This window comes from Choloepus didactylus, chromosome 22 (genome assembly GCF_015220235.1).
Source record: "Choloepus didactylus isolate mChoDid1 chromosome 22, mChoDid1.pri, whole genome shotgun sequence".
NCBI lineage: Eukaryota > Metazoa > Chordata > Mammalia > Pilosa > Megalonychidae > Choloepus > Choloepus didactylus.
Window position 1 is genome coordinate 36,364,673 of NC_051328.1, and position 22,501 is coordinate 36,387,173.

Genomic DNA, 22,501 nt, shown 5'->3' on the forward strand with positions numbered 1-22,501 from the left:
TGGGCCTAAATCAGGCTCCCTCCTGGTCTCAGAATCCAGCTGGTTTCCTCGTTCAGGGAAGAAGGAAAAACCTAAAAATCACTTCTAGACTGTTAAGAAGCGCTGCCCTCAGCAGGCAGAAGGCACCCTCCAGTGACAGCTGTGCACAGTCGTCCGGCACTCCTGGCAGACAGACAGAACAAAACACCCACCTCAGACAGACCCCGCAGCGCAAGACCCATTATGGAAAGCAGTCGTGTACAAATAGTCATACATTCTGTCAAGTATGGAGTACAAGTGCAGCCCACCATAAACAGATCCAAACTGTGTAATTACAAAGCTGCTACACGGTTATCGCATCACAAAATGGTTTGTCAGAACATTTCTCTACATAGCCAGGTCACCTAGCATTTGTAATACAACTCATTTACAAATGTTTGATTTACATACAACTTAAGGAATTAAAATGAGTAGGAAGGTGGGGAGAAGGGGGAGGAAAATCGGGGGGGGCACAGCCCATCCCCTAAGTGTCTGTCTGAAGTGGCAGTTCCCAAATACTAGACACAAAGTGAAGGCCATGCAGGTGACAATAATCACAGTGACTTTTTTTTCTCCCCAAATACTGAATATTCTTAACCTACTTCCCGGGCTGAATTTTGCAGAACTGTGGCTAAAACTTCCCACACACAGAGGACTAGCCTGAAGCGGCAATAAAGGGACGTGACACCTCTCTATTCACTTGGGCATAGACTGGCGTTTTCTATTAAAGCAACGTGGCACATCTTCACTGCAGGGGGAAACGTTGCCACAGGCAGATATTTGCTTGGTTCAAAGGATCAGGAAGCAACTTGGTCTAAACCAGCCCTGCGTACTGAGTTGAAAGCACTGGGGTCGGGCAGAAGCTCTGTAGGATTCACTGCCGCCACTGAGCTCCCACGGCAGTGGGGAGAGGAGGGCAGTCGGAGGCCGGGGCTGGCCTGACCAGTGTGCACTGTGTAAAGAGCTGGGAAGCAGAACAGGTACCACGTGGAGATAGTTTTACAACACATCCAGTGAGGTTCGAGTATACGTGTGGCTCTACTACAAAAAAAAAGTCAGAGAGAGAGAGGGAGGGAGAAAAGGAGGGAGGGAGGAAGGAAGACAGGAGAGGAGGAGATGGAAGGGGAGAGGAGAGGAGGGGAGAGGGAGAGAAGGGAGGAGAAACTGAAAGAGGGGTAAAGGAGAAGAAAGAGAGAAAATGATGAGGGGGGAGAGAAGAGCGTGCAGAGAAAGGATGAATGAATTTCAAACAATGCTGGTTTCCAGGGAATTCTATTGTGCCACTCAGCGGGGTCTGCGCGCGGAGACGGGGATAACGACTCTGCTCACTGTGAGGGATGGCAAGAGAGGTCTTGGGAACACTTTGGTCTCCAGCATTTGGGGCCTGTTTTCCTGCTTGGCCTCCATGAAAAGGCGCTTTGGGATGTTCAAGGGAGGTCTCGGCTCCTTGGCTTTGAATGTGGCTTTGTAGTCTTGCACTCCCTGTTTCTGCAAAAGCCGCAGGGTGGCGAGGTGGCGCACGCTGTTGGGGTTGGGAGGGCACAGCAGGTTCTTCTCAGGCAGGAAGGACCAGTGCGGGCAGCACCACTCGGGAGGGGCCAGCAGGGGCGTCCGGGCCACGTGGGCAGGGAAAGGAGGCGTCTCGTTGAACTTAAGGTGCTTGGCCAGCTCAGTGGGTCTCTTTTCACCTCTCCCGTCAACTGTTCTCCATCCAAATGTACAAGCCACACACTCATCCTTCTCCACACTCAGCACCTTCTCTTCGGGCTGCAAGAAAAAGTTCTTACTCTTCTTACCCAGAGCATCTGAGCCGTTGGGGGGCGAAGCCTTCAGGGGAGGCAGCACTAAGAGGGCCTTGGAAGTCAGTGGGTCAGAGATGGGGAAACCTCTGTTGTTGCCGCCTCCAGACAGACGCTCATGACTTCTGGGGTCCTTGCCTTTCTCAGGAGTCGCCCAGTCTTCTGCGCACCAAATAAACTCCCTTATTTGCAGGCTTTTTTTCTCCCTGTGACTGGAGGGAAGGCAGATTTTGCTGCTCTCCCTGGAGGCTGTCTTGGGGCCCTGGGGGGGGCCCCGAGGCTGCGAGGGGCTGCTGCGATCCTTCCCAGGGGCCACCACAGCCAGAGCCCCGGCCTCCACCTCCAATTTCCCAGGCTCCGTCTGAGGCCTGGCCTCGGGGCTTCCTTGGGAGAGGCTGACGCAGAGTAAGCAGCTGCTGGCACTTTCTCCCACCCTCGCCTTTTTGAGTTTCTTCCTTGGCCAGATGCAAGCCATTGGAGAAGTCCTTCCCCAGCCTCGGACCTGCAAGTAAAGCAGCCTGTTACTCTCCACCCTGCTTCCCAAACTCTAAGTCTTCCCAGTGTGGGCCACATTTCCACTTGGGCAGTCTTATTTTAACTGATATTTTTCTTAAAATTGATTCACACACCCCTACACACTTTTTTTTTTTAACTTCGAATACCCACTTTAGCCTCATACTAAGCAATAATATTTGTGAATGGCCAGCTTGATGCTCTGACAGTACTTTTTTCAGATACACATTAAAATAAATTCAGAACTCTCAAAATAAGGTAAGAACAGTTTGTAAAAGCCTTGTACCCCAGTCTCCATTTTCCACACTTGGGGAGGCACTGTTGGGAGGGGCTGGAGGGAGCACAGAGGAGCAGAGGCAGTTCTGAGATGCACAGGAGTCCTGCAGCCCCCAGGTCCCCTGGACCACCTGGCCATGGGGGCCACCGTTAAAATAGGGCTGCCGGAGAAAAATATGCAACAATATGGGGGGCATACTTGTACTAAAAAAGTTATGTTGTTTATTTGAAATTCAAATTTAACATGGTGTCCTGTATGTTCATTTGCTAAATCCTACATTAAAAAACAAAACTGGTAAACATACCATGGAATATTTTTCAGCCGTATAAAGGAATGAAGTCCTTATACATGTAACAACACGGGTGAACCTTGAAGACATCATGTTGAATGAAATAAGTCAGACACAAAAGGACAAATACTGTATGATCTCACTGTTTTGAAACAATTAGAATAACCAAACTCATAGGGTCAGAATCTAGAATATAGGTTACTGGAGGACAGGGTGGGGATAAGGAATAGGAAGTTAAGGTTTAAAATGTTACAGGGTTCCTATTTGGAATGATGGAAATGTTTTGATAACAGATGGTGGTGATGGTAGCACAACACTGTGAACACTGAAATATATATCTGAATATTATTAAAGGGGGAAATGTTAGATTATATAGATAGTAACCAAACAAAAATTTAAGAAGAAAAATCCATGGAACTACACTAGACTGTGAACCCTAAGTTAAACTATGGACTCTAATAGTACAATTATAAAAATGTGCTATCATACATTGTAAAAAATGTTCCACACCAACACAATGTGTTGGTGGTGGGGTGGTACATGGCAACCCCGTATTTTATTCATGATTGTTCTGTAAATCCACAACTTCTCTAATAAAAAAAATTTTTTTTAATATAAAAAAAAAAATTGGCTTCAACTGTTGCTATACCCCAGGCCCTCGGCTGAGGATCTACAAGCATTGGTTCATTTAATCCTCACAGTGGCACTACAGTTTGGGTATCCTGATGCTCAATTTACAGAGGAGGAAACTGAGGCTCAGAAGTTACGCGAGTCAAGGACGACAAGTTCTGGCACATTCAGGGTTGGTGCATCCCGAAGCAGAGGACAAGGAGAGGCTGTGACGGGCAGCAGTGGACCCCAGGCCTGACGGCAGGGCCAGCGGCCTGCACAAGCACATCCCTTTACTATCCTGCCTCCTCGCCTCCAATTAAAAATGCTTAAGAGTTAGGAAGCATCACTTTAAAAAGTCTAGCATGTGCTTGGCCCAGAATGAGGCATTCATGTCCTCCCCACTGCACCTGCTGGGGTAGGTGCTCCTACATCCCTAAGTTTCGTGAAGAAGCTGAAGGTAAGGGGAGTGAACGCTCTGAGGTTAGCTGCTGGAAGGGGCAGAGCTGGATTCGGATCAGGTTCTTTCTTATCCCAAAGTCCTTATTCTTTCCAAAGCCTCACTGATGCTTTGGACACCCCAATATGGAATACATTTTTTTTGCATGGTTAAGTCCTGATACTTGGATGTCAATTACATACGGGGGCTGCAAATTACCTGTCCTGCCCACGGAGTCAAGCCCAGGACGTCTTCCCCTTTCCCCAGCTTTTTCCTCCCTCTGCTTTTGGTCTCGGAATCATCTCCTTTCACGAGGTGCCTAAGCTGGTGACAGGGTCTTCAAGAGCATCATGCTGTCTTGCTTTAAACCTCACTGCTCTGGGAGCCCTGTGCTACCAGGGCACAAGGAAAACCCCAGGTAGCTTGTCAGCAATTTCAGAAAATCCAGCTGTCTGGCCCATTGGCTAACACATCGTCGCCGGGCTAACTGGCCTCTCCAGATAAATAAAATTTATCAGTGGCTTCAGCCAGAGGGCAGCAGTTCCCCTAGTTCCCTTTCTCAGCCAGACAAAAGGGTCTGTCTCAAAACTGTGCTTGTACAGTAAACTACTGTTTTTACTTATTTGCATGCTTGGGGTTGGGAAGCGATCTCTGTGTTTCTGAATCTACTGAGCAGGCCCTCCTGATGAGCCTGCCTCCTTGTTGCCTCCAATGCTTTCCACTTCCTGACCATAAGACTCCCCTGTTTAAAAATTCAGATTCCAAGATTCACCCATGACCCACTGAGTCAGTACTCAGGGGAGGGGCCGGGAAAGCAGGTTTTTGAAAAGCACCCCAGGCCCACTGGCATGAAGCTGGCACAGAGGATCTGTATCGCCTGGCGGGGGACCCACGTACTGCAGTGGGTGTCGGTCAGGCCTGGCTCCCTTGGCCCTTCGAGAGGTAACCTCTAAACGCTTGAAATGTCCTGAGTGATAGAAGGGTCTCTGTTATTCATGGAGGGCCCCTCAGACCATACCTGATAGTTTATGCTAACAAGGTGGCACATGGTGGGCTCCTCCAATATCAGCCACATCTCTGGGGCTGGCGGGCTGGGGGCTAAGTTCAACACATGAGTAATACACCATGAAGTCCCAATAAAAACTCTGCATGCCAAAGTTCCAGTGAGCTTCCCATGTGCATGCTGTCACATAGATGTCACAAGGATGACATGTCCTGAGGACAACAGATTTACATCTGTATCTTCCCAGACCTCGCCCTAAGTGTCTTCTCCTTCGGCTGATTTTCTGTATCCATTCCCTGTAATAAACTGTAATGACGAGTATAGTAGCTTTCAGTAAGTTCTTGTGTACTTCTAGTGAATTAGTAAAACCAAAGGTGGTTTTAGGAACCCCCCAAACTTGCAGTAGGTGGCTGAAGTGAGGTGGTCTTGTGTCGTCTTCCCTCTAACTCTGTGGTTGAACCCTAACCCCCTGCAGTTGGGGTCAGAAGTCTTGGGCAGATATGGCAGTCTGGAGGACTTGCCTTTCCTCACAGTTTGGCTAATTCCAGATATTCTGGAGTCCAGAAGAACTGGATTCAAGCCCTGCCTCAGCCATTTACTGGCCATGTGGTCTTTGGCATGTGATTTCACCTTTTGGCTACCACGGCTTCCTCAAGAGAAAAGTGAGGCTTTTAGTAATACCTACCACCCAGGGCTGCTGAGAGGTTGAACACTTAATGTATGTGGAGACTTTTGCACTGTGCTTTCACATATTAAGTGCTTAATAAAAGGTACTGCTATCATCATCGTCATTAGTATTTCACCTCTGTCCCAAGGGTTTCTATATTGCATTGATTCCACATTTCTTGGTAACAATAACTCTATTTTTGAAAAAAAAAAAAAAGACACATCAAAAACACTGGTGTTCAAGAGATTTAACTTAAGAAGATACTCACTGCTTCTTCCCATCCAGTTCCAATAACAAATTCGTTGGTTCTTTCATCTTGTTCGAGCGTGATGTCACTGATATTAAGAAGACAACAAACATGATTCTTTTCACTTCTTTCATCTGGACAAGTATAGGTGAGCTCGGTTTCTTCTGTGTTTTGAATTTCATTATTTTCAGTATTTTCTAAATCAGTCTCACATTTCTGACAGAGATCCATTACTGTGATTATTTCCTATAGATTTTAACATCTTCTGCCTGTGGTTTGAAATGTGGATCGAACTTAGTTTTTAATTCTAACTGTTTAAAACAGCAATTTAATAACTCAGGAGAGATATCTTTAAGGCACATTTAGGAATAGACTGGGAACAAATAGTACAAAACCATCATTGCCAACTATTGGTATTATAAAAGGCTTGGCTCATTTTAATTAAAAACTAATGGATTTAATTAAAAACCAAAGTTGTGGGAGAAGTTAAGAGAATAGAAAGACTTTGGCACAGGCATCATACCTTGTGATGAGGCAGACAGTGCATAGGAATGGAATTTGAAGCATCCCCACCCTAATAGTAATGTGATATAATAATGTGATAATATCAAAAGAGCTGTAGTGGATATATGTGATTTTTGTACCCCTTCCATTTCTGAACAATACTTGATATTGGTTTAGGGATCCCTGAACTTCCAAGGAAGCTGGTGAAGCATGTGGTATAAGCTAAATTAATTGATGCATTCCCCTTCCACGCCTTTTCCTCTATGTCCCCACACCACTTCCCAAAATAAGTACTGGTGAACACACATACACACAAAAGCAAGACGCAAAAAAGAAAAATAACAAGTGTTGGTGAGGATGTGGAATAACTGGAACTCTTATACATCTCTGGAGGGAATGGAAAATGGAAAACAGTTCATCAGTTCCTCAAAAAGTTAAACACGGAGATAGCAAATGACCCAGCAATTCTGCTCCTAGGTATATACCCAAGAGAAACAAAAATATATGTCCACACAAAAACTTGTATGTGAATTTTTGGCTGTTTTTCTTAATAGTAGCCAAAAATGAAAAGAAACCAAATATCCATAAACTGAAGAATGGATAAACAAAATGTGGTATCTTCATGCAACAGAATATTCTTCAGCCATAAAAAGGAATAGTGTTCTGATACGTGCTACAACATGGATGAATGTTGAAAACATCGTGCTCAGTGAAAGGAGGCACAAAAGGCCTTGTATTGTATGATCCCATTTATATGAAATGTCCATAGAAGAAAATTAGGCAAATCCATAGAGGCAGAAAGTAGATTAATGGTTGCCAGGGGCTGAGGGTAAGGGAGACTCAGGAGGTACAGGGTTTCTTTTTGGGGAAATGAAAATGATCTAGAATAAGAGAGTGGTGATGGTTGCATGACATTGTGAATATAGTAAAAACCATTGACCGGCACATTTTTAAATGGTTAAAATGGTAAATTTTATGTTACGTGAATTTCATTTCAATAAAAAAAATTTTAAACAATTGGCTAACAAGTTGGCTTGTGACCTAAGCTGGCTCAATCAAAATGCATCACAGAACTGTTGGGGGACCAATGAGACAAAGATATTCTTTTGGTTCTGCTAGTCACCGAAGAAGAAATATGTAGCCCTAGGAGATGTTTAATATTATTTCTGGACCATAAGGGGGAGCCAGCCTGATGTTGAGGCCAAAAATGCAAAAGGCAGAGTAAAGAAATGGGAAGAAATCAGGTAACCTTTGGCTTCTGGTAAAGGAGAAGAACCTCATATTGGACTAACCTTCCAAGAGATGACAACTATTATCATGGAATAATATATAGAAAATAATTTCCCAAAGGCACTGGAGAGCGACCAAAAGCAAGCAGACCCTGGACAGGATTCTACTCCTTGGAAAAAAATAGTGGGACAGGTGAGTTTCCTGTTTTCTGCAGGGGGCAGAGTTCAGGACAGCCACAACAGATGGAAAGTGTAGTAGGGAAAATTCTGGAAAGGAGTGATCCAGAAGAGGGGATGGGTATCCCAAAATTCTGTAGATAAATTCTTCTCAAATCCTTGGCTGGTTCCTACGCATGGATTAGATTCTAAGCAGCCCAGAAACAGCTAAAAGAATGAAACACAAGTTTCTGCTGCTGGCTGCTGAAGCAGAAACAGGATGCAATTTGAGCACTGCCAAAATAACTGCCTGCTTAAAAAACAAAAAATAAAACAAAAACATAGCATTCTTTAGAGGAACATAATAGGATCCAGAGTTTCTGCAATGTAGCATTCACAATGTCCATGATTCAATCCAAAACTATTAGATATATATAAGAAACAAGAAAAATGTAACTCACAATGAGATGACTGAGATGTTGGAATAGCAGACAGAATTTTTAAAAAGCTATTATAACTATGTTCAAGGACATAAAGGAAAACATGTTCATAATGTACATAGCTGTAATACATGTGATAACTATATCACAAAGAACAGACAGTGGGATGGGCGATGTGGTTACAAGGCTTTCACATTTTACATGAAGCGGTACTACACTAATTCTAAGTTCATCATGTAAAATTGAGGATGTATATTGTAAACCATAGAGTAGTGATTCTCAATTGGGGATGATTTTAGCCCCTAGGGGTTAGAGTTTATGCAGACGGTTAGAAAACAGAGTGTCCAGGTAAGCCAACAGAGCTCAGAGCACAGAGCAACACGTGGAGAAATTTTTGTCATAACTGGGAGATGGGGGGGGGGGGTGCTACTGACATCTAGTGGGTAAAGGCCAAGGGTGCTGATAAACATCCTATAATGCACAGACAGCCTCCAACAATGAGGAATTATCTGACCTAAAATATCAATAGCGTTAAGGTTGAAAACCCTGCTCTAGAGCAACAACTAAAAAATCATGTAACAACAAAAAGCCAAACAAAAATGGGCAAACGACTCGAATAGACATTTCGCCAAAGAAGATACACAAATGGCCAATAAGCACATGGAAATATACTCAACATCATTAGCCATTAGGGAAATGCAAATCAAAACTACAATGAGATACCACCTTACACACACTAGAATGGCTATTATTTTTTTAAATGGAAATAATAAGTGCTGGCAAGGATGGAGAGAAAATAAGAACCCTCATACATCATTGGTGGGAATGTAAAATGGTGCAGCTGCTATGGAAAACAATTTGGAGGTTCCTCAAAAAGTTAAACATAGAACTACCATATGACCTAGCAATCTCACTTCCAGTTATATACTCAAAAGAACTGAAACAGGAATTTGGACAGATAGTTGTAAACCAATGTTCAGAGCAGCATTATTCACAATAACCAAGAGGCAGAAGTAAGCCAAATGTCCATTAGCAGTTAAAAGATAAACAAACTATGGTATATACATACAATGGGATATTATTCAACCCTAAAAAGGAATGAAGTCTGATACATTCCACTAAATGGAAGAACGATGAAGACATCATGTTGAGTAAAATAAGCCAGACACAAAGGAACAGGTATTTTATGATTCCACTTCTATGAAATAGCTAAAATATGCAAACTTATTAAGAGAAAGTAGAGTACAGGTTACCAAGGGCAGAGGGGAAGAGGGAATGGGAAGTTAATGCATAACAGGTGTACGGTTTCTGTTTAGGGTGAGGGAAAGTTATGGTAATAGATGGTGGTGAGGGTAGCACAACAATGTGATTAATCCCACCGAATGGTATGCTTGGGAGTGGTGAAGATGGGAACATTTGTGTTATACATATGTTTCCACAAAATTTTTTTTAATAACAATTAAAGAGACAATGACAATTAAATGCAATACAGGATCCTGGACTAGATCTAATAATGGAGGCAAAAAAGGCCCAAAAGGACAGTATTGAGACATAAGAAAAACTGGAAGATAGACTGCAAGCTTTATATTAATGTTAAAGTTCTTGAATTTAATAACTGTACTTAAGCTGGTTACATAAGCGAATTTTCTTGGTCTTAGAAAATGTACATAAGTGTTCAAGAAGCATGACATATACAACCTATTCTCAGATGTTTAGAAAACTGATAGACAAACAGAAAGATAGATAGATGGATGGTGTCGTAGACTGACGTGTATATTCCAATTTGGACACGTCCTTGTTCTTGGTCCACATTCTGGTGGGTGTAAACCTATTCGTAAGTAAGATCTATTCAAAATGTTACTTCAGCTAAGGTTTGGCCCAACTGAGACAGGGTGGACTTTAATCCAGATTACTGGAGTCCTTTATAAGCTGAGTGAAAGTCAAATGGAGAAAAGTCACAGGGAGCAGCCAGAAGCTGAAAGTCAGTGAAACCAAGAGGAGAAAGGAGAAGACATCTCTATGCATACTGCCATGTGACAGAAAAGCCAGAGAACCCCACAGATCGCCAGCCGGCCGGAAGATACTGACCCCAGGAGGAAGCAAGCCTCCTCGCCTCTGAAAGTGTAAGCCAATAAATCCCTGTTGCTAAGCCAACCCATTGTATGGTATTTGTTTCAGCAACTAGAAAACTAAAACAGATGGATATGTAGATAGAATGATACAGCAGATGTGGCAAACTGTTAAATTTGGTGGATTTGGGCACATAAGAGGGGGGTATGTTGGAGTTCTCTGTACAGGTTTTGTGTTACTTTTACAACTGTCCTTTAAATTGGTTTTTAAAATATTATATAATCTATTATTTTTTCAATGCAATTTTATTGAGATATACACTGTAAAAACTATCCGAAGTATACAATTAATGACTCTCAGTATCATCACACGTTTGTGCATATAGCACCATAATCAATTTTAGAACATTTTCATTACTCTAAAAAAGAAATAAAAATTTTAAAAAAACAAACACCCATACCCCATATCCCCTCATTTGTCCTTTAAGTTTGAAGTTTTTTTAATTCAAGAAAATAATTTTTAATAAAAACAAATAAATAAGTGGAGGGACAAAAACAAAGATATAGGAAGGAGTGCAGGAAAGAGATAGGAAAGAAGACAGGAAAGCAAAAACAGAAGAACGAAAAACAGAGGGAACAAAAAAAGAGTAAAATGACAGACCTAAATCTGACCATGTCAAACTAAATTAAATATAAATGGACTAGAATTTGAAATTAAAAGTTAATAAAGGTTTTCAGAATGGATGAGAAAACTAGAACCAAACATATGCTGTCTACCAGAGATGTACTTTAAATATAAAGACAAAGGTTGAAATAAAGAGATGGAAAGAAATCACATATTTGGTAATTGCTGGATTATGCCTTGCCTGAGATCTACCTCTAGACTCTTCAGCTGTATGCTCTCTATTGTTTAAGTCAGTCTGAGTTGGTATTTGCTACTTAAGACATAACTAGTTCTAATTTAATATGAATACCAAAAAAGACTTCTAAGAGGTCAGTATTCATGTAGATAATCAGGAAAGCAGGGAGAATCCAAGTAGGTCAACATGGCCTATAACTCCGCTTTCTCCTGCACAGGAAGGCTGCCAAGTTGTTAATGGTGCTTAGTATATATGCCACTGCTAAGACTTCTTTTGTGTTGGTCAAGCTAAGAGGGGATAAGAGAGGGCTAGCAGCAAAGTGTAAAGACTCCCAGGGAGAAGCAAGGAGATGTAAACGTAAGATCACTAGGGACTTGGCCAGGAGTGGAATGACAGAGGGTAAGAAAAATAATAAGATGAGAAAATATTCTGGGCTAAGGCCGTGCTTTCCTATGGATAAAATGAAGTCAGCAGGAGGTGCCTAAAAGCAGTATGTAGCACTAAAAGGCTTTGAAATATTTGTTGAAAGAACAAGACACAATTTCAAGGCCCTGAACTTATTCACTTAGCTAGAGTGTTTAGGGAATAAGGTGAGAAATAGGAAGGAAATTCCAGATTGCCACATTACATCAATCAATCTCTCTCAGCCTTAGTTTCCTTACCTGCAAAATGGGAATTATACTACTTTTCAGAGTTCTGAGGATAAGAGTTAATACATATAAAATACCAAGTACCTGGCTCATAGGCTCATAGTAAGGAATCAATAAATAGATGGTGGTTGTGGTAGTGAGGATGATGATATTGTGTCCTTAATTGATGTTTTTTGGGGTTTAAAAATGGACCTGGCATTTGTCATCTAGTCAAAGTGTACCTTTGTAATCCTCATCAGGATGGTACAGTGTTTGGAAGCACAGACTCTGGTGCCAGATAGCTAGGGTTTCACTCCTGTCTCTATTTACTAGCTCTGCAGCCTTGGGTGAGCTTCTTACTTCTCTGGGTCTGTTGGTTCATCTAAAAAAGGGCATGATGATAGTAGCTTCTCACCAACAAGGATTCCCCCTGGGAACCATGTAAGCAGATTGGGGGAGACTGACCTCTAACACCTAAGCTGTGACCACCAACCAACACTCGTTTGAGTACTGATGAGCATCCAGTGCCTTCTTGAGGAATTTCTTCTTCTGATGAGATGGAGGCCACTGGGGACACACACCTTGCGCTTTCTCACCCAAACATGACCCTTGCCAGAAAATTGCTTATTTCATTTTCTCTTGATATAGAGATCAATACTTCTCATACCAGTATCTGTTTAATGATTATTTTGGCTTTCTCACACAGGCTTCAAGTGGCACTTTGATGATAATGAAGTCCCGCTTACCCATGAAAGGTTCAAATATCTTCAGACACTCTAGTCTTTTCACATCTGATGTAAAAGGAATGAAGATATCTGAAAGGAAATAAAATTATTTAACAAATGATTGAATGCTATAAGCACTACTCAGTTTACAAACAGAAGCATGATTAAAGGATCAGACAGATTGTGCAAATTAGTATGAGTCTTTTATATTTTGAAATTTCACTTCAGATATTGTTTGGCCAAAGAAGCTCCTATAAGCACACTCAGACATTTTTCTCTTGTGAATTACAAACATGTTTGTCCCATGGACCCCGTGACCTAACAAAGATACAGTTCAAAAGCAAAAAAGCAGAGAATCGGGGAGAGGAGGGGCAAGATGGTGGCATAGAGAGGAGTAGAATTTAGTCAGTCCCCTGGAACAACTAGTAAATAATCTGGAATAACTGCTGGGGACAACTGTGACTGTCCACACATCATACACTACCCTGGATTTGGAGGAATGCCTGAGATTGTAGCATACAATCTGTAAGTAAAACCTGTGGACTTGTGCTGAGAGCCCCCTCCCCCCATGGCAGGCTTTGCTGCAAAACCTCCCTGTGGTAGAGAGCCACTCTCTCCAAGCGAGGGAATATAGCTCAGCTGAGCTCCAACTGGGATTTTAATTTAAAAATGTGGACTGCTGAATACAAGCTACAAACCCCCAACAAGCAGACAGAGGCTTTTAGTTACAACCGACCTTAAAACACCAGAAGACTCATCTGTACTGGTAGGGGGACCCCAGAACACCAGGTGTTACCTCTGGCTGACGAGTGAAACTGGGGGGCTGTATACTGGCTTCAGCAGGAGACTTTCTGACCCCTTTTCTCTCTCTCTACCTGAGGGGCTCAGAAGAGAGAGCTGCAGCCATTTTTAGTTCCCAGAGCTCTGACCCAGACAGGGGTGGAGATAACAGAGTCAGAGAGACTTTTCAAATGCAGATGATAAGGGGTTGTGCCGTTTTGAATGTATTATGTCCCCCAGAAAAAGCCATATTCTTTGATGCAATATTGTGGGGCAGACATTTTAGTGCTGATTAGACTGGAATTCTTTGAGTGTTTCCATGGAGATGTGCCCCACCCAACTGTAGGTGATAACTCTGATGAGATAATTTCCATGGAGGTATGGCCCTGCCCATTCAGCATGGGCCTTGATTACCGGAGCAGTATATAAGCTCAGACAGAAGGAGTGAGCTTGCTACAGCCAAGAGGGACACTCTGAAGAAAGCACAGGAGCTGCAGATGAGAGACATTTTGAAGATGGCCGTTGGAAGCAGACTCTTCTTGCTCTGGAGAAGCTAAGAGAGGACAAATACCCCAAGTGCAACTAAGAGTGACATTTTTGAGGAACTGCAGCCTAGAGAGGAACATCCTGGGAGAAAACCATTTTGAAACCAGAACTTTGGAGCAGACGCCAGCCACGTGCCTTCCCAGCTAACAGAGGTTTTCTGGACACCACTGGCCATCCTCCAGTGAAGATACCTGATTGCTGATATGTTACCTTGGACACTTTATGGCCTTAAGACTGTAACTGTGTAACCAAATAAACCCCCTTTTATAAAAGCCAATCCATCTCTGGTGTTTTGCCTTCCAGCAGCATTAGCAAACTAAAACAGGGGTGTATCTTCCCTAAGAGTAAGAAGGTGGGGACCAGCCTTCTCTTCAGAACCAGACCCCAGAGCCTGGGGGAAAACAGCCAAAACACAAACTAAGGAGGCCACACCTCCTTACACCAGTTGGGAGCAACAGGTTAGGAAAAGCACAGCAACTAGAAACTTCACAGGAAAGTCTGTCATTCCTCTAAGATACACCCTGAATATAATCCCATTCTAAAACCTGAACACGTTCTGGTCTGGGAAAATCTGACTGGGGTAACCAAGGAAACCAGATGCATAGACAACGGAAAACTACAATCTATACTAGGAAAAAAAGATATGGCCCAGTTAAGGAACGAACTTATACCTAAATCAAGATACAGTTAAAATATTGTTTCACTTTAATGAAACAATCTATTAAAGATTTTCAAAGAGATATGCTAAATCAAATCAAAAACCAAATCAACGAGTTCAGGGAAGATATGGCAAAAGAGATGAAGGATATAAAGGAAACACTGGGTGAACATAAGGTAGAAATCAAAAGTTTGAAAAAACAGAAAATGTTCAGAAATAGATTGTGGTGATGAATGCATAACTATATGATCGTACTGTGAACAGTTGATTGTATACCATAGATGTTTGTATGGTATGTGAATATATTTCAATAAAACTGAATTAAAAAAATAATAATAATAGCCATACTGGCCTAGTGGGAAAAAAAAAAAGTTTGAAAAAACAACTGGCAGAATCTATGGAAATGAAAGGCGCAACACAAGAGATGAAAGACACAATGGAAACATACAACAGCAGATCTCAAGAGGCAGAAGAAAACACTCAGGAACTGGAGAACAAGACACATGAAATCCTACACACAAAAGAAGAGATGGGGAAAAGAATGGAAAAATATGAGCAATGTCTCAGGGAACTGAATGACAACATGAAACACGTGACTGTATGTGTCATGGGTGTCCCAGAAGGAGAAGAGAAGGGGAAAGGGGCAGAAGCAACAATAGAGGAAATAATGAAAATTTCCCATCTCTTATGAAAGACATAAAATTACAGATCCAAGAAGTGCAGCATATCCCAAACAGAACAGATCTGAATAGACCTATGCCAAGACACTTAATAATCAGATTATCAAACATCAAAGACAAAGAGAGAATCCTGAAAGCAGCAAGAGAAAAGCCATCCATCACATACAAAGGAAGCTTGGTAAGACTATGTGTAGATTTCTCAGGAGAAACCATGGAAGCAAGAAGGAAGTGGCATGATATATTTAAGATACTGAAAGAAAAAAACCACCAACCAAGATTCCTATATCTGACAAAACAGTCCTTCAAATATGAGGGAGAGTTTAAATATTCTCTGACAAACAATGAGAGAATTTGTGAACAAGATACCTGTGCTAGAGGAAATACTAAAGGGAGCACTACAGACAGATAGGAAAAGACAGGAGTGAGAGGTTTGGAACACAATTTTGGGTGATGGTAGCACAGCAATGTAAGTATACTGAACAAAGATGACTGTGAGTACAGTTGAAAGAGGAAGGTTAGAAGCATGTGGGACACCAGAAGGAAAGACGAAAGACAAAGACTGTGACTGTATAACTCAGTGAAACCTAGAGTACTCAACAATTGTGATAAAATGTACAAATAAGTTTTTACATGAGGCAGAACAAATGAATGTCAACCTTGAAAGGTGTTAAAAATAGGGTGGTATTGGGGAAAAAATACAGTCAATGCAAACTAGAGACTATAGTTAACAGAAACGTTGTATTATGCTTCCATTAATGTAACAAAGGCAATATACCAAAGCTAAATTCCTGTAAGAGGGGGACATAACAGAGGGATATGGGACTCTTGGCATTGGTAATGTTGTCTGACTCTTTTATTCTACTTTAGTTTAATTCTATCTTTCCTTTCATTGCTTTTTAGCTGTCATTTTTCTTTCTTTTTCTTTTTCTTTTGTCTCTCTACCTTCGTGGCTGTTCCTCCTTCTTTGTGGAATAAATGGAGATGTCCTTATATAGATAGTGATGATGGCGGTGAATACATAAATATGTAACTATACAGGGAACCATCAATTGTTTACTTAGGACAGAAAGTATGGTGGGTGAACAAAAAAGGGTTGATGAAGACATCTTGAGGGCACTACTTTGAGCGAAATAAGTTGGACACATAAGGACAAATATTGCGTGGTCTCACTGATATGAACATATAGACGTAATATAAGTTAACAGAATATGGAATGAGGCTAAAGAATGGGGAGCGGTTGCTTACTATGAGTAGAATGTTCAACTAGGTTGAACCTAAGTGTTTGGAAATGGACAGAGGTGACGGGATCACGTTATTCTGAGAATAACTAACAGTGCTGAATGGTGTGTGAATGTGGTGGAAAGGGGAAGCTTAGAGTCATGTATGTTACCAGAAGGAAAGTTGGAGGTTAAAAAATAGGAATGTATGAAACAGTGAACCTTGTGGTGGACAATGTCCATGATTAACTGCACAAATATTAGAAATCTATTACATGAACTAGAACAAATGTATGACACTATAACTAGAAACTAATAATTTAGGTGTATACCGGGAGAAAATGTACCTATTGCAAACTATGTACTACAGTTAACAGTATTTTAACATTCTTTCATCAACAGTAACAAACGTACTATACCAATACTATGAGTCAATAATGGAGGAGTGGTGGTTAGGGATAGGGGAGGAACTGAGTTTTCTTTTCTATCTTTATTTCTTTTCTGGAGTAATGAAAATGTTCTAAAAATTGGGAAACAAAATTAATTGTGGTGATGGATGCACAGCTGTATGATGGTACCATGGGCAATTCATTGTGCACTTTGGATCTTTGGATAATTGTACGGTATGTGAACAATCTCAATAAAATTTTTTAAGAAGCAGAGAATCAAAAGTAAAACCATTTATTTAAATAAATTTCAATTTGAAATTAATACAGCAAAGAAATAGATATTGTTTATATACTGTTTAGCTAGAATGTTCAAATCAATAAGAAAAATGCATTGTTCCTTAATTACCTTCACTCACAGGGAACTCACTACTTAGAGAGCCTATTTCAATGGCTAAGTCCTCTAATTTACTGGCTCTCAAACTTGGCTATACCTTGGAATCTGGGGAGCTTTATAAAAGATACCGATGCACAGACCCCACTCAGAGAGATTCTGATATAATTGGTCTGGAGCACAGCCTAGACATCAGAATTTTTATACCTGATCTTAGCCAAAAGGCTGAGAAGCGATGCCATCAGGCTTTTAAAAGCACCCTGGGTAGAGGACAGCATTTTGAGTGAAATAAGCCAGAAACAAAAAGACAAGCATAATAACGCCTCACTAATACAGACTAACTATAATGTGCAAACTCTTGAGAACTGAGTCTTAGAGCACAGGTTATCAGGCGAAGGCTTATAGTAAAGGTTCCTAGATTGTAAGATCTTATAGCAGTTATGTCTATTCATGAGTTGTAACAGTTATTTCTAAATTCTGAGATGCTGAGCTGTTTGTGTATAACCTGGTGGTACCCACCACTTGTTTGGAGCTACACCCTCCAGAGCAAGGCTTTGTCATAGGAAAGGCAGGATGGAATTCAGTATGTTTATGATATCCCTGAAAATGGAGAGGCATTTCATGAGGTTAGGGTTCGCATCAATGTATCACTACACAAGGATGAAGAATTGATCCAGAGCAACAGAGACTGCCCATTTCCTCATCCACACAACAGTCCTATCAAACAGTTTCAAGTAGTCTTCTCTCTACCAGGCTAATCATCTCGAGCTCCTTCAATTATTTTTCATATATCACATGTATATGTGAAATCTAAGAGGAAGATTATGTATTTTTTTCTTTTACATATATATATATATATATGAAGAGTATAACACAACTCATGGTGGGGGGGGGGGGGTGAACATTAGAGACCAAAAGAGGTGTTACTGGGTAAGCCCCTATTTTGGAGTCAGGAGAAACTGGATCCAGCGAGGACACAAGAAGAGGTTCCAGTCATATATTGCAAAGTACCAAGAGGACCTAGGTATCAATAATAATTTAATAATAAAACTTATCGTTGCATTGCTCTTACTATGTGTCAGGCATTGTTATAAGCACTTTACATATTGTTACAAACACTACATCCTTATAAGCACTGTATTCAATTAAGGGGGGGTTGTGGGGCTCCATCCTGACTCGTTACGACCAAAACTATGTGCAGTGTTATTTGTCAGATGATCAGATTTGCATACTAGATTGCAAGGTGTTCCTTTGGAACACTGGTGCTCCTCAAGCTGGACCAAGAAGTTTCACTACTAAAATAGAATACTGGTGATCCTTTACTAATTAGGAAAAAAAAAATTCAGTTAATGGATGGAATAGCCTTAATTTTAAGTTTTCATCTTACAACTAGCATGTACTAGCCTGTAACAAATACAAAAGAAGCAAATATCAACTAAAACAGTGCAGATGTGTTTTCTTACAAATTTTTTGCATTTACTTTTAAGTTGGAATGCAGAAATCTGCATTTATATAATACTCATATTTTCTGATAGTAAAATTATGCCTAACTCACACATTTGAAGTAAATCAATAGCTCATGCTATTCTACATCTCATGACTTCAAGGAAGCTTTGCAACCCAATTCAGTTTGAAAATCACTGGGATAAAGTCACTACTAATGTTTTCCAAGAAAGTTACATCAAGTCAACACCAAGATCACAGTGAAAATGTTGCCAGGAAAAAGGAAAATGCATTTTCCAATGCAACTAGAAAACTGGATTTGGAGTAAAAAGCAGGAAGGTGCACAGAAGTAGGTCAGAAAGTATTAAACAAATGACTACATAAGCTAATCGCCATGACTAGAACCAAAATCTACAAAGAAGAAATTGTTGACTGAGCTCCAAGCTCCTAAAAGCACGTTTAGATAAACAAGAATAAATCCAAAGAAAAACTCATCAAAGAACTTAAGATATCTGGAAAAGAAGTAAAACCAATGAGCATCTAAGAAACAATAGCCTATGGAAACTCACTATGATCCAGAAAATGCTATCTTTCAAGAAGCATTAAAAGATGGGAATAGAAAGGAAATGATCAACTCCCAAAATTGTAAAATAGTTTATTTTACCAACTAAACATAAGCTAATATGATTTGTTTCAAAGTAATCCTGAGGACGGGGCAGTGGGTACAGAGGGAATGATGAAATAAAAGCAGCCATGAGTTGTGTCTGTTGATGATGGATATAAGGGCATTGAGATTTATTATACTACTCTCTCTTATTTTTATATGTGTGAAATTTTCCATAATAAAATGTTTTTAAAAGCCATTTTTAAAAAGCCTTTTAAAAATGATTTATTTTCAGTTACATTTAAGAAATATGTTATGCAGGGAGGCAGACCACCTGAATGTGTTGTAGCAAACAAAATTTTAAAATGTTATTAGACTTGAATTCATCCAGTTGTTGGTTGAATGAGAATGAGTGGGTAGAAGCATAACAAAATTACTGTTAGTGTTTCTTTCCTTAAGGAGAAAGATATGAATCCCCATCTTATTTCAGGGAAGCCTTTGAGGCTATGAAGGACATAAGTCTAAATTAAGTGTATGCATGTTTCATTATATTGCTGTTAAGACTACTGTGGTGGCAATTTAATTTTTAAAAACAATAAAATGGAGGCATAAATACTATTTTGCCTAAACGAATTTTTACCCAATGATGACACATTTAGGACAATGCAGAGTTTTCCATGTGTATGTTTACAAAACTTTCAACAGTAAAATTAGATTTACATTTTTTTGAAGATTAAAGCCAGCAGTTTAAGGTTACAGATATTTCTTCAGTGGCACGCTCAGACTGTAAAATAGTCTGAAGGGACAGATCGGTGCAAAGACTATCAGAAACAGTACATATATCCATTTTGTCATGTAAAAACCACTTGTTCAAAATTGTTGTGAGAGTAATTAGATACTGAAATATAAATGGAAAAATGCTTGAACATAGTTTTAAAAACTGAATCTATTTATTATATGTGGTATACAGAACTGTTTTGTTTTGTTGTAACAAACATACTTCAAGAGTATCTTCCATACATCTTTTTGAAAAGCAAAAAAAAAAAAAAAAGGTCATTATGTAATGAGAAATGGAAGGTGGGATATTGGTGGAGGTGAGGTTCATGAGAAGTTTGGTCTTAAGCAAATTGAAATAAATGATTAAAGAATGGATAACATAGTTTTTGTAATTTTAAGGTGGAGTAAAGACCTTGTACAAGGACTTCCTGAAAAATAATGGAGGAAAAACAAAAGTATAAAGTGTTTGTGACATATGCAGGCTGTAGTCCCTCAAAACTCCTTACCACTGTGCCCCAATTCCTCAGTGGCTTTCCACCATGGCCCCACTCCTACCCCATCTCCTAGAAGCTGCAGGTTTAGAGGAATCTTTCACCTATTGTCAGGATTTCAGCCAGGCGAAGATGGATTTCTGGCATTCTGAATTCTGAGTAGACTTTCCTGTGGACCCTCAACAGTGCGTTTTGAATGAACATATAAATGAAGAGGAACACTGTTAGCAAAGTAGAAGTTAAGTTCTTAAGTACAGGGCTAAGCTTCAGGAATATGTAACTAGTTGATAAGTCTGGGCATCCAGATTCTAGGGAACGGTTTCTGCAGCAAAATGCCTTGGGGACTCCAACAGAACTTGCAGTTTTGGAATACACAACTCAGGGAATTGAACCTTTGCCTCAAAGTCAAGCAAATGCACCACCAACTTACACAATTTGTTCATATTCTCAAGAGTAGTATCTCCTTATGTTAATTATTTGTGCCTTAAACTTATTTGCACCCACAGGGCACACTGGCCTTGATTAACTATTCATAGAATAATTCCTAAAGTGCATTTCTCCTCCAATCCCAGAACCCAACTCTTACCCTAGCTGGACTCACATTCATTCATTCAATAAGAGCCTATCAGATACCTAGCACTGGGGACAAAATGATAAACTAATACCTGTCTTCCTAGCCCTCACACTGCAAACACGACACGAAAGTACCAGTCATCACATGCAAAAATTTCACCTGCCCCTCCCGACAACGCGGCCCTTCACGCCTGGCCTTCTCAACTTCCTCCATGGCCACGCCCTTTCTTCCAGTGGCCCCGCCCGATCCCAAAGCCCCTCCCTCTTCGCTAACAGATCTTCCGCTTCCCTCACAGGCCCAGCCCCTTCCCCACAGGCTCCTCACTTCCCTCCACCAAGCTCCTCCCCTACAACCCAAATCCTCCTATCTTCCTCATCTAGCTCTCCCCAGTCTTGCTGCAATTGTTACCATTCCACATAGATGTCTTCAGCTTTCAATGGCTGTCTTTCAGCAAACGTCGCTCCCCTCGAGAGCCCCGCCCACTCAACGGCTCCTCCCACCGCCCCACCCACTTCGCTCCGCTCCTCCCCCATGGTCACGCCCACTCATTCCATCCAGGCCAGCACTGTATCTCACCCATTCAGATGGCCGCTTCTTTTTAAACTGTGCAGGTCCTGCGCTCTGTAACCCCTTGAGTGGTCTGGGGCCTTGCCCCGGGGGCGGGGAAGCCGCCGCGGCCGCTCACACCCTCATACGGGGCCGAGCGGGATGGAAAGCCCCAGGCTAGCTAGTCCCGGCCTAGAGCACCGCGCATTCCGCCGCCCGCCCAGCCGTTGCCCTAGGTTACGGACGCTCTGGAGGCGTGGCCCGGAGGCGTCCCGCCTGTGTTCGCAGCGGAAGTGATGCGGAGGGCCCGCCTCGCGCCACAAAGCTGCGCGGGGAAGGCGAGGTTCGCGGGTGGAGGTTGGCGCGTGCTCCCAGCAGGCTTTGCGCGACTGCGCGCTTTCCACAGGTTTTCCGAGGAGGCGGAGGGTGTCCGCTGCGACGGCCTGGGGAAGCCGGATCCACGCTCGTTTCGCGAGGTACGGGATAACCGCTACCGGGCAAGTGGACGACCAGGCTGTTTGCCGATAACCGCTGCGCGACCCTGGGGTTGAGAGCGAGGGAGCTGGAACGGAAGACTCCGCACAGCTACAGCTGCTCGGGCAGGGCTTCGCGGCCTCGCCAGTGTTGACCTTTTGGGCCCGATAATTCTATTGTCGGGGGTTGCCCTGTGCTTTGATGTTTAGGAATGTCCCTGGTCTCTGCGCACTAAATTCTAGTAGCAGCCTCCAGTTGTGACAACCAAAATTGTCTCCCGGCATGGCCAAATGTCCCCAACTGTGCTAGGGTGATGAAGGCCAAAAACTTCGTAGTACGGTCTCTTTAACTTCTTAAGCACCGACTTAACCGACTGGCAGAGTGCTAATTTGAACCCCCTGGCAGTACCAATCCACGATCCTTGACTTTCTGTACTGTGGTACTACAACCCTAGGCCA

The 22,501-nt window shown here is 41.7% G+C and overlaps 1 protein-coding gene across 6 annotated transcripts in view; it reads right to left on the reverse strand.

Annotated features, from left to right (window-relative positions):
- The window catches only part of C22H16orf46 (chromosome 22 C16orf46 homolog), a 37,338-nt gene extending 15,584 nt beyond the window's left edge, over positions 1 to 21,754 (reverse strand). For 2 of the 6 annotated variants that reach the window (XM_037816007.1, XM_037816006.1), the window contains exons 1-4: positions 21,600 to 21,754; positions 12,495 to 12,563; positions 5,883 to 6,130; positions 1,348 to 2,319 (exon numbers count right to left, since the gene is read on the reverse strand). In XM_037816007.1, coding sequence (XP_037671935.1) covers positions 1,348 to 2,319; positions 5,883 to 6,092 — 1,182 coding nt within the window. In that variant the 5' untranslated portion in view covers positions 6,093 to 6,130; positions 12,495 to 12,563; positions 21,600 to 21,754. Of the gene's footprint in view, positions 1 to 1,133; positions 2,320 to 5,882; positions 6,131 to 12,494; positions 12,564 to 20,553; positions 20,593 to 21,599 lie in introns of those variants that run through there. The other 4 variants (XM_037816008.1, XM_037816005.1, XM_037816009.1 and 1 more) reach the window with 4 other exon arrangements.
- Positions 21,755 to 22,501: the final 747 nt, after the last annotated feature.